General features: G+C 39.0%; 1 protein-coding gene across 2 annotated transcripts; it reads left to right on the forward strand.

The window, feature by feature from the left end:
- The first annotated feature begins 462 nt into the window (after positions 1 to 462).
- GUCA1A (guanylate cyclase activator 1A) lies at positions 463 to 12,622 on the forward strand. 2 transcript variants are annotated; one of them, XM_081866592.1, is made up of 5 exons: positions 463 to 605; positions 938 to 1,198; positions 8,926 to 9,075; positions 9,391 to 9,481; positions 10,359 to 12,622. In XM_081866592.1, exons 2-5 carry the CDS (start codon positions 1,001 to 1,003, stop codon positions 10,508 to 10,510), a joined length of 591 nt encoding a protein of 196 aa, XP_081722718.1. In that variant the 5' UTR covers positions 463 to 605; positions 938 to 1,000; the 3' UTR covers positions 10,511 to 12,622. The 2 variants fall into 2 exon arrangements, with proteins under 2 accessions (XP_081722718.1, XP_081722717.1); XM_081866591.1 differs by lacking the exon at positions 463 to 605 and having other exon boundaries at positions 813 to 1,198.
- The last annotated feature ends 216 nt before the right edge of the window (positions 12,623 to 12,838 follow it).

Consider the following 12,838-nt stretch of genomic DNA (forward strand, 5'->3'; position numbering starts at 1 on the left):
GTTGGATGGATACAATTATGACTTGGGGAGATGAAGGCTATGTACACACTAGTAGCTTAAAATACAGCAAGGTCAACACTCCACCACTGTGTTTCAAGTCTATTTGCATGCTGCTGTACACACCAGTGAGGGGGCTGGGATGTCTTCGCCAGATGAGCATTCCCTGTTTGATTTCCCCATCACTATTTGTGAAGCTATCATACACTGTCATCCATGTATATACCGTGGCTGTCTCAAATGTACACACCTCAGCTTTACTGCGAAATGAATGTGGCTTATGTTTTTGGATTGAAGCTGGCTTGAGGGAAAACACATCAAATGGCAGTATTTCTCAAGAAAGTTGACAAGACTGAGGTGACCTGATAAAAGTTCATAAAATTACTCAGGCCCTGGAGGAAATGGACAAAGTAAAGTCTCTCTCTCTCTCTCTCTCATAATTTGTGGACACCCAATGATGCCGAATGTTAGAAGATTCAGGACAGATAAAGTACTTGTTCACACAGCACATAGTCAAAGTATGGAGCTCATTCTGTCCTGTATGCCATATCTGCACATGGCTGATAGAATCAAAAGAGAAGTGGATTAGAAGCTTACGATGTCTTCAGGTAAATCCTGCCATTTTAATCTCCTGGGTCCCATAATCTGCAAAACGCTTTCCCATTTTACCACCTTTCTATTTTTTGCCCTGAACTTCCCATGCCCCTTTTGGGATCCCATCATAGGACTCTTCTCTCATTGGCTGGAGGAGGATTTAGTGGGTACTTAAACATCAGGTGCTTCTTTGAAGAGGCTTTTGCAATTTTAAAACTCCATCAGAGAGTGTGAAATTTTCTCAGGAAGCTCCCCCAATCATCCCTGCTCTTTAGCAAGCCTTAGGAGGTTTGCTGTTTTCTTTCACTTATAAATACCATACCGCCTGCTTCTGAACAGTAACAAGGGGGAAGCCTCTAGAAGTCCTCCACTGTTTTTTGAGAGACGTGCTCACTTCTTTTGCTTTACAATGGGGAACATGGATGGAAAGTCTGTTGAGGAACTGAGTGCCACCGAGTGCCACCAGTGGTACAAGAAGTTCATGACGGAGTGTCCCTCCGGTCAGCTGACCTTGCATGAGTTCAAGCAGTTTTTTGGCTTGAAAAACCTGACTCCAGCATCAAATGAATACATCGAGCAGATGTTTGAAACATTCGACTTTAATAAGGTGGGTATTCAGCTGCAGTCAGACAACATTCTGTTTACATATGTAATGCCCATACATATAAGAACATGTGGTTCTTATCTAAAATACTATGAAATAACATCTAATCCTCACAGTGTTGATCTTTGCCGTTTTTACTTTGTTTGATATAGAACAGTAATTTCTGTCTGTCTGTTATGATATTGCACACTTTCTATTTTTTTGAATGGAATGTGCCTTTCTGAGTTTTGAATTGCTGCTTGTGAACGTGCTATATGTGTTGGATCTTTTTCAGAAGTAGTCTGGTTATTATGGCTAGTTTAATCATTTACCTTTACTGCTGGGTTAGATGGAAATTTCAGAGCCTGCCATTTTCAAAGTCCTGCACCCAGAACCCCGTCACATGAGCATTTCTGAAGATTTGTAACAAAAAAAACTCTGTTACCTGCATCTGGAAAGCAAATTTCCTATTACTGCTGATGCTCTGAATATTCTGATCATGCAACACTCCTGAGGAGCTTCTAGTCTCATTTTAGTCTGGTGATCTTCTCCAAGCCTTTTTCAGGGGGAGCTGGAATATTGGTTACTGCTGCCCCATGAAAAATACTGCTATTCTGATTATATGCCGACAGTGACCTGTTTAACATCGGTGGAGTTGATACAGGGTCATCACATGTGGAGTGCTGGCAAACCAGGAGCAAAGCTGTATAAGAAGCTTTCAGGACCTAGGGGCATGTAAAGCTTATTTTCTAGGCAAAAGGCCCTAGGGTCAATTCCTGCTGTCATTCAGCATGTGTTAAGTATAGAATTGATCTGCAGATGTCAAAGGAGGCAGCCCTGTCTTTACTCTTAAGTCAGATGTGTTCTAGATCCGTTAAACAGGGGAGCTGTGAGGATCCCAAATCTTTTTCTAAGTGCCCCAAGTATTTATGGGTATAAAATGAATTTGAAGGAAATTGTGTTGTGGGGTGATCTGGGTTGGGGAAATCATTTAAGATGATTTCATCTGGAGATAATTTGGGGGATAATAAATGGGGTTTAGGCATGGTATGTTAAGGTGGGCTGTTGCTATTCATCTGTCCTCCTGTCTGGCAGGGAAGCACTGGATTCATGGCAGCAAAGGCATACCCTCTAACATTTCGCTGATGAAAATAGGGACATCCTATTTAATGATGATGATGATGTTATTATTTATAACCTGTCCATCTGACTGGGTTGTCTCAGCCACTCTGGGTGGCTTCCAACATATGTAAAAACATAACAAAACATTAAATACTAAAAAAACTTCCCTATACAGGGCAGCCTTCAGGTGTCTTCTAAAGGTTGTGTAGTTACTTATTTCTTTGGCTCAGGGGTTGCATACTCTCCAACATTTACCTGATGAAAATAAGGACATTCTACCATAGCCTCCAATATTTATCTGATGAAAATAGGGACATCCTAAGGAAAAGTGGGACACTCCAAGATCAGATCAGAAACCGGAACAGCTTCTGTAAATGCAGGACTGTCCCTGGAAAATAGGGACACTTGGCAGGTCTGCAAAGGTGCTCTTTCAAGGTGTCTCCAATGAGGGTTTTTTAAAAGCCTTGTCACTAATGACAAAATGAGAATTGCTATTATTTTATTATTTATTAATTTGTATACCACTTATATGCCAAAATGACATATAATGACTGAACCAATAACTGAGCCAGAGAAGTGAAGGTTAGTTATAGAGGCATGGATTATGATCAGTTATTCTGTAGCTCATTAAATTCTGAACCACAGAGTCTGTAAGTCTTTTCTATACCTCTCTACACCACCCTAGTTATTTTAGAAAAACGGGGCAACAGTGTTCAGCAGTGTTCAACTGTGAAATATTTAGGACAAATATTAAATGATATAAACATCCCGTGCTTGCAGAAAGTCGTTTTTAATTATTAGAGAGTATTTTGTAGTAGAGAGAGAGAGAACTTCGTCTGAAAAGTATCATCAGAGACAATGGATAAAGGGGTTACTGTATTTAACTGACCCCAAATGCTTCATACCTGTGCAAGAAAGGCTCCCCCAGATATTAGTCTTCCCACAGTTAGACTAAAAAGATGTAGAGTGTGAGAGTGATCCAGCCAAAATTGAGTACCTTATAGTCTTATTGATTTTACTGTAAAATACTTTAAGTAAGTGCTTAACTTTCCCACTGACATCACTATGCAGCTAAAAGTGCCCAACTTTGGTTGAACCTGTGTGTACACTTAAATGTATGTTAAGTGTGCATCCGTGTGTTAATTATAAAAATTAAGTGTGTGTCTCTGTTAAAAGTGAGTGTTAAGTGTGTGCTTGTTTGTTAAGAGTGTGTGTTTGTGTGTGTTCTCTAATCATTAAAAAAACCTTGCTGTTTGGCACTTAAGCAGTCATCCCTTGTGTTTGTGCATAGGTAAGTGTGATCATGTGTGTGTGTGGCTGTGTGTGTTTCTGGTTCTGTCCACTGTGGGGCCTGGCCCACAAACCTTTGGAATGCAACCCCCAATTACTTTCCACCAGAGGAATGTAGCTCTCCGCCTAAAAATGCATAACATCTATTCACTGTCCGCAGTCATTTGAAAGTATTAGGATTTGAGCTATTTCATATTACAGAAGTCTACAGAGCAAAACTGACCTTACCTCAACTACTTTAGGCTAAAGGGTGCTGCTAAGGACACGTGATGTCAGAGATGCCGAACCAAAGTTCTGCCTTCCATTTCTCATTGTCTCCAGCCACTATGGCTAGTTGTCAAGGTTAATAGGAGCTATAGTCCAACAATAACTAGAGGGCCACAGGTTCCTCATCTTTGTCTAATATTTCCTGTCAAGGAGACCTGCTATTTAGTTTCAACAATCAAGGAATGTCCCAGGAAGGCAATATTTCGTTCCATCTGCCTCCCATGAAAAAGGAATGAAAATTATTCCAGACTTTCTCCTTAGGCCCTCAATTGAGTTTTAACTTCAAAGCAAAAAGTTATGCAGGCAAAACGATTAAATGATATATTGTCTCGTTTTTGCTGTGGTAAGAGCTTGTCAGACATTGCTTCTAATAAAAACAGATTTTAATAATGACATTTCAATTTGGAAAAATGGTTCTATCCATTTCACCTTGTGGTACAGGGCTCAGAATTATCAATTACAAATATTCAAACTGACAATGATAATTTTGTTTAAAAGAATGCCCTTATCAGTAAATTCCTGCTTCAGTTTTCACAAAAAGCAACAATAAATTTTTAATCAGGCATTTGTTCTACTTGTGTCTAAGTAGAGATGGATGCGAAATTTCATTCTGTTTTCGTTTTAATGTGAACCTAGCTAATTTGCACTTTCTAAATGTGCATATTAGGACAAAGGCATGCTAAAAGGCTGAAGAATTTTTAGGTGAATGTTGAAGAAAAAGTGCAACTAATGTGGAAATGTGGCAAATTGAATTTAAGATTTTTTTAAAAAGGAGAAACTGAAACTGACAGATTTGTCCATATCTAGGAACAGGCAAATCTGTTAGTCTCTGTTTCTCTCGGTTCCTCCTCTTTACAATCTTAAATTCTATTCTCCAGATATCCATATAAGTTTGTGATTAAAAAAATAATTCTCAGGAAAATTCATCAGTGCAGATTTCTCTTCAGATACATTTGTTTTTATGCAATTTTGCCTATTAAACATAGCGATTTCCCCAATATAATCCATTATTACAAAGCAATTTCCTCTAATATAATGCATTTTTGTATGTCATTTTCACAAATATATTAATTTTTATGCACATTTCGTCCTAATATATGCATTTTTATACTGCACTGGAACATTCAGAGAATTTTCAGTTCTTGTATTGTTCCAGTCAGTGCAAATTAGGTAGATTCACCTTTAAATGCAAATTGAATTGCATTTCTCCTCCATCTCTGTTCATCTCTACATGTGAGCAAACATGTGAGGGTGAGGAGGGCGGATTCTGCTAAGCCTCACCTTTCTACTATGTCACTATCCTCTGGTTTACAGCCCTCATGAGTTTGAGGTACACAGTCTGAAATGGGGAGCTTCAGCAATTTATGAAGGTTCCCTGTGTGATACAGAACCCAGCGCAATCATTTGAGGAATTTTTGTTTCAGCAGAGTGCTTTTCTTAAATTGCAGGACTTCATTTGGAAATGAAACAGGTTAATATCCCATTTTGTATCCAACATTTGGCATTTTGCTTATTTTAGGAATGGTCTCCATTATTCTTGACAACAACTATATATCTTACAGGGCCAACAGTAATTCACAAATGCCCAAAATTTCTCACTCGCCCTCTGCATATCTGAGAATTTATGTATGCACTGAATTGAGTATTCAGGATTATCTAATCTACAGTGTTTGATAAAACTTTCATTAGATGCTATCACTTACAACTACCAAATTGAGCAAGAATTTGTGGAATAGAGCTTTGGCTTGACTTGTTGTATAATGGGTCAAACTAATGCCTTCTAAGAAGCATGATCTTAAGCATATTTATATACTGTAGAAGTCCCACACAGTTCAAAGGGACATAATCTCTGTTGGTACATTTAAGACTACAACCATAATTCCATATCAGATTATTTGTGTTTATGATTAAAGGATGCACGACTTGGTCTTTATTAATTTAATGAACTCCTAGGATTTGATGGATTAAGGAAGTGGTTGTGCAAAGTCATTGAGCACACATCCATGTGAATTTCATCCATGATTTCCTCAATGGATGTCTGCAGTCTTTTCATGCTCTTAAAGTTCATTGAAATAAATTGGACATAAAATGTATAGCTGGTTATAAAACAGTACAATCCCATTATTTTGAGAGAAGTTACAATGGAAATTCTTGGAGGCAAGGGATAGACAGTTGATCAAAATCAAGATTTGTTTCCTGTTCTTGCATAAGAATTAATCATGAATGACAGTGGTTGAAATGAGAAAATAACCAGTTTTTTCCATATGAACGCTTCCTCATGCAGTGACACCTGCCCAACCATCTTTACCCTGTGATTAAACATTTGCACTCTGCCTGCACTGCCACGTGCAGTAATTTAATTATGCTTTCAGTGTGGGGCAGTTTCATAACCATAGATCCAGCCTCCTACTCACAACGTCATAGAAATAATCAGCCTTGCAACTCACATTTAGAATTACCAGATCTTTTAATCTTCAGGCCTTGCCAAAGCAAAAATCCCATATAAAGCAAGTCTTGATTTCTCAATGAGTCTTTAAGATAAGAGAGAATGATGATGATGAAGTAAAATAAGAAGAAGAAGAAATAGTAATTGTTGTTGTTGTTGTTGTTGTTGTTGTTTGTACCCTGCCCATCTGGCTAGGTTTCCCCAGCCACTCTGGGCGACTTCCAACAAAATATTAAAATACAATAATTCATCACACATTAAAAGCTTCCCTAAACAGGGCTGCCTTCAGATGTCTTCTAAAAGTCAGATAGTTGTTTATTTCCTTGACATCTGATGAGAGGGCATTCTACAGGGCGGGCTCCACTACCGAGAAGGCCCTCTGCCTGGTTCCCTGTAACTTCGCTTCTCGCAGTGAGGGAACCGCCAGAAGGCCCTCAGTGCTGGACCTCGTGAAAGACACAAGTAACATGCATACTCAAACATGGATAGTTGTATGAAAATAAATTTCATGGCTTTTAATTTACTTCTTACCAATAAATGCCGACTGAGGTTTCTGTTAGCAAAAGTTTTGTTTCTCCCTTTCAACAGATTAAAAGAAGAAAATGCAAGATTGACCAAAAATACACTAAATAAACTTTTAAAATGGGATCCAGAGCTGCTTTGTGCTTGGCCCTGTGGGGTTTTTTTTACCCTTCTCCTTCATGAACAGCAGATGCCATCCCCATGCCATACCACCAACTTATTTTGAAAGTATCCTTGGTTACAAATGTGGCTATGACATGTGGGATAAAGAACTGCTGTTTGAGCAACGCAAGTTGAAAGCCCCCTTGAGCTTGTGCAATTTAGCTGCATGGTTCTTTGAATCCCAGCTGTGATGAATAAATCAACATGCAGGAAATCCAATCCGGTAATTGGGTTCAATGTTGTTAAACCTAATCTGACTTTTGCGCCTGTGGAATAAATCAGATTAGCTGTTTGTGATCCAGAGGGAAATAGTTTGAGTTGCTGTAAGAGAACATCCCACGGGAATCTATATTCCCCTTCAAATTGTACTGTTCTGTCATTGAAGCATAGAGATGAAACCATACCCCTATCTAGTGTAGTGGTTGTTCTTTTTGTTTGTTTAGTTTTTAGCAGGTCTATACAGACATGATTTGAGCAGACTATTCCAGAATTTCCAGCACCAGCACCTGCACTTACATCTTAGGTGTATAATGCATGCAAATGTACATTGATCCTGACACATAGCTTCTTAAAAAGCACCTTGAAAGTCCTGGCCAAGCCGTGAATCTCTAGGTAGCATGGCAACAGACAATCACAAAACAAAACGAAGCACAAGGACGAAGATACAGATAATCAGGGCTCAAAATGAAATTAACCTCCATGGAGACAAATCTGGACAAATAATTTGGCTTGTCAAGTTCTTCTTGCCAAGGATTGCAGCCTTAGGTTTTGGTTAGCAAATGTATATACATTTGAGATCTGCACAAAAGTCGCAGCCGCATGAATTTCAAAAGCACAGTTCTCTGGCATCCATCTATACATTCCTGATCGACATTGTGTTCCAAAATGCCATTGCACTAGTGATATTTAGCAGTGAATGGACCTATGGAACAGATTCAGCACAGAGGATCCTGCACTTCTTTTTTTCATTTTCCACTGCAGAAAAGCTTGAAGAAATATGTAAATACAATAAATCTATTTGTTATTTTGGAAGGTTTTTGTCCACCAGGGCCCCCCACCCCATTTTTACATCAACTGTTTTGTAGTAGAAATACATAGAAATACAATCATTCCCCTAACTTTGCAGTGATTTGTCAACATTATTTTAACAGCAGCTTGAGAATCACAAAGGTACAGAGAATATACACAAGCAGTCAATGAGCCTTTGAAAGGCAGATCTCTAGGAAATCTTTGTTCCTATATAAAAGGAGGACACTAGAAAGTAGGTTCATCTGAGGTGGCAAAATCATCAGATGCTTCATTCTTTTGGTGTGGTGCTAAATTGCGTGTTTCGAGACATCCCTGGTAGTTGATGTCTAAAAGTACCACCTCTTTTATCTCCCAACTCTTCAGAGGAACTATGAAAGGCAGCAAGCAGTGATCTTTCTATTTGTCTGAAAGCATCGTAAAATTCATATAAAGAAAAACCATGTGGAAAAGGATGCCATACACAAGATCAGCTTTCAGCTTAATTCACTGGGGAACTGGTACTTGTGACCCATTTCAGTTCATTTTCCTACTGTAAATGTTCTGTGTAATGCTGCAAACATTGACTAATACTTCTGTCCGGCTTTAAAGCAGGGTTGTAATTGCACTTGCATTACAAAAGTTGAGATATGTATTTGATTGTAACAGAAACAGTGTCTATGGGAAGCAATAGAAATATTATAAAGGAGGTGTGCAGAAAAAGGACCACGGATGAATGGTAGGATGAGGCTAAGGTCTCCAAGAGTGTGTTTTGGTAAGAGCAGTTCTCTTTGATGATTTTCATTGCAAATGTATTTTGCCAGGCTGTTTGTGTGCACCCTGTGGTTGATCCAATGTTTAAGGCACAAAAGCATTCAGCAAGAATGGCTATGGCTTACTCATAGCATCTGACAAGCTGCCTCTTGTGTTTCAACAGGATGGCTACATTGATTTTATGGAGTATGTGGCAGCTCTAAGCTTGGTCCTGAAGGGAAAAGTGGAACAGAAGCTGAGATGGTACTTCAAACTGTATGATGTGGATGGAAATGGCTGTATTGACAGGGATGAGTTGCTAAACATCATTAAGGTGAGTTATTTTCCTTGGCCAATTGTTGTATTGATGGTGTTTGGCAGACGTTTGTGGAAGATTCCATGACACAGTTGCCCTTTACTGTTTCAATACAGGAGGCAACCATTTTGCACGTGTCCAACTGACACATGACCACTGACATGTGGGGGCCTAAAGAGGGCAGGGTGGCCATAATGGGGCAAAGCGGACTTATGTGTGCTCCACTGATGCACATAGGGGCCATGGGGAGGGGGAGTAATCCATCTACTGTATGCAAATACATAACTCTGCAACTTGAGCTCATTAAATGGTCTCCATCTCAATTTCCTGCAGGCGATTCGCACCATCAACCCATGTCATGAAGTAATGACAGCTGAGGAATTCACAAACATGGTGTTTGATAAAATCGATATAAATGGAGATGGTAAGAATTTCTCTATGCACTCCAGGTGTGGACATTTATAGGCCAAAAATATAGACTGGGACCTACCAGTGTGTGGTCATAGGACTCTTGTGTGAAGGTTTCAGATTGACATCAGTTTGCACTAGAGAAAATTCAGCGCAGGAGGGATGGCTGCCAGTGTTACATGCCAAAATTGATCAAAGAGAGGTGGGGTACTACCTCACATTTCTTTGGTAGGAAGAAATTAATTAGCTAAATAAATAAATAAGACTACTTTTCTGTTGGCCCTCTGACCATTATGCTTTTAAGGCAGACATTCCATTCCATTCCATTCCATTTGACATTCCATTCCAAACATTCCACTTCCTTTTCTGAATCTTTGAAACTATTCCCCCCTCACATTGAACTGCAAGTTGGTCCTGAGAAATGCAACAATATGTTAATGTGAGAGGGGAACAAACCTCCAATGCAGGTCTATGGAAAGACTGTGGTCTGCAAATCATGTACTCCACTGAGATGCTTAAGACATTTTGCTTATTCAGGAGAAGAAGTAATTTAATCAGGGTTGAGATTAGTCAAAAAGAGAGAAATCAATTGAGTAGAGAGATTTTAAATAGGAATTTAAAGGGGTGAAGATAACGGATTCAGATCTGATATGCTACAGACCTTGAAAGTAGGTTGATCAGCTATTGTGACATCTTGATGTAAGGAAAGCGTGGGCTCTCTTTTCTTTGGAAGTGAAACAAAATCCTGCAACTCCGACTTGGGCAGAAATGGTGGGCATGATGCAGAAATAGCCAATTCGGTTTCCATGTCACCCCTTTGAAAATCAGATACCACTCCATCCATTACATTAGGCTATACAGTACATGAACTGAGACCTTTTGTGTTTTTGTAGGTGAGCTGTCTCTGGAGGAGTTCATGGACGGAGTACAGAAAGATGAGGTTCTACTTGACATCCTGACCCGTAGCCTGGACCTGACGCACATTGTTCGAATGATCCAGAATGATGGAAAGAATCCCGAGGAAGCGGCAGGAGCTGCTGAATAGACAGATTTGAATTTTTCAAGGGGAAAGGAAAAATGCTAAATGTATGTAACACCGCATAAACAAAAATCAGGATACAAATTGGAAAGGGTTCCAGGGGACTCTGCTTTAGAATAGTACCCTAAAGAGAAAAAAAAGTATCAGCTTTTACCCTTTTTCTGTGTAATCAGAAGACGTCATCTGTTGTGATCACAATGAATAATGGTTACTGGTACTTAATATGTCCAGGTTGCTTGGGAAGTAGAGGCAACTGGCAACACATCTGCTGAAGGGAATGTGTTAAAATGTAAAAAGAAGATGCTTTGTTGGCTGAACCCTCCAGGATCAGTGTCAGTAGAGGAGGCCAGCATGATGGAAATTTCTGAATGGTGCCACAAGAATCCCAGTGCCATCTTGACTGCCTCCGAAGGCTGTACGTTCTAGTGAGGGATATAATCTAGCTGGGGGAGAGCTGGATCATGTAAGATTGAAAAATATAATTTGAAAAATGCCTAGGTGCTGACCTCCTTAGATGCAGTGGAGCTCAATGATATCCAAGATCTTCTATGTGTTCCTGAGAATCTAAACTTGGTTCCACTGAAGTCAAAGACCAAAGTCTCATGGACTCAAATGGTTCTAGGGTCTAGTGATGACCCTTTCTGTATGTCAGACTTTACATAATTGTTTTGGTCCCATCAATGGCAAGTGGGAGCCTGGAAAATGCAAGCAAGGCACATAATGATTTGCCCCCAAATCAAAAGAAACACAAAATAACTCATGTGTTATTTTAGTGAACCAGGCTAGTTGCCATTCAGTCTTTCAAAAATATATTTCACAGAATTCTGCTTCCAGTCTGATGCAGAGTTCTGCATATGTGATAGATGCAAAGATTTGCAGATAAGGTTTGGGCCAAAAAAAATATTATATCTCATTTTTGTTTGGAAATCATCAGGCAAAACTAAATATCTAGCTATTTCAGTTAAGAAAATTGAGACAGTTTTAGAATGTGTCTGAAGCAAACGGGTACTAAAATTCAGCCATACAAATAAAAGCCCTGGAGGCTTAATTCCTTCACAAAAGTATTAAGCCATATTTACTTAGGATATCTGTATTAATGATACAGTTTGAACACACCTTCCACAAGTACCCAACGTTAATTTTAGGAAAGAAGATTTTGAAATTTGTTTAACTTGGTTTGGAAAATGTTTATATATTTTTTGCAAAGAGTAACACAATGTAAGCACCAGTATACACACTTACATAGACTGGTTACACACTTAATAAAATGGTTCATTGTCAAAATGACTCTGATCAGTTCTGATCAGATTTCACAAAATATTTGTGGCGGGGGGGGGGGGAGCTGTGCTGAGTTCGGGTTGCAGCCACTGGCCAGCCATTTCAGCATGGGACACTATGGCTGCAAGACTTTTGCACAAAATGAATCAAGACTGGATATCTCAAGAAGAATGGGCCCAAAGGCTCCCTCCACACACACTTCCTGAAACAGCTAAGGACCAAGCGTGCATTTCACAGGGTTTGATAGTAGTACCATTTTTGTGGGGGAAATTGCAACCCTTCAAGCAACAATCATAAAAGATGCAATGGGGTGTGAAAAGTATTTCAAGACAGTTGCTCAGAGTCAGAAATACACAATCTTGTCTGCATTCATTGATGAGATTCATAGTAATGGTGACACTGTTCGTGTTTGAAAAATCACAGGGCCTAATGCCAGAGCTAGAGAAACTGAAAAACAATACCACTGACAACAGTGTTATTTTCTCCCTCTTCCTTTCAAGTATTCAGCATGTGCCTTTAAACATGTACCAGCCTAATCAAAGCAGTTTCTGTGAGAGCCTCTTGTCGTTGCAGGAAGAATCTCTAAATGGCAACGTTGACATATTATGGCTCAAGAAGTTTTAGTAGAATATTTTCTGTACGTAACAAGAGCATAAGCTTCTTTTTTATTTGCTGGTCTTAAAAGATTGTAAAATAATAGCTATTTTTGTAAATTTAGAAAGGGTGGGGTTTTTTTAATAGGCATTCATGCTACCTGTGTTATTCTCTGACAAGTAAATATATAAGGCTGCAGTCCTATGCATGCTTATTTGGAAGAAGCCCAAATGAACTTTATGGGACTTCACTTCTGAAGTAGATTTCTATAGAATTATACTGTTAGAGTGTGAATAGAGGAATTTTTTTTTACTATTTTATTGCACAAGATCACATTAACCTAATACCTGCAAAAAGAAAATTTAAAAACCTTTCCTTTGGTAGGATTTATTTATTTTTTTAAAACTACAAACTGAGGTTTTAAAATGCTGGTACATCTTCACATAATCAAGGTGGCCAAAA

The sequence above is a fragment of the Podarcis erhardii genome (assembly GCF_964252035.2).
Source record: "Podarcis erhardii genome assembly, chromosome: 6".
NCBI classification, from domain to species: Eukaryota; Metazoa; Chordata; class Lepidosauria; order Squamata; family Lacertidae; genus Podarcis; species Podarcis erhardii.

Bases quoted from the DNA above. Each gene is read 5' to 3' on its own strand.
- GUCA1A (XM_081866592.1), top strand. From the start codon at position 1,001: ATGGGGAACATGGATGGAAAGTCTGTTGAGGAACTGAGTGCCACCGAG. The intron at 1,199-8,925 runs GTGGGTATTCAG...GTGTTTCAACAG, and splicing joins AAACATTCGACTTTAATAAG to GATGGCTACATTGATTTTAT. The intron at 9,076-9,390 runs GTGAGTTATTTT...AATTTCCTGCAG, and splicing joins AGTTGCTAAACATCATTAAG to GCGATTCGCACCATCAACCC.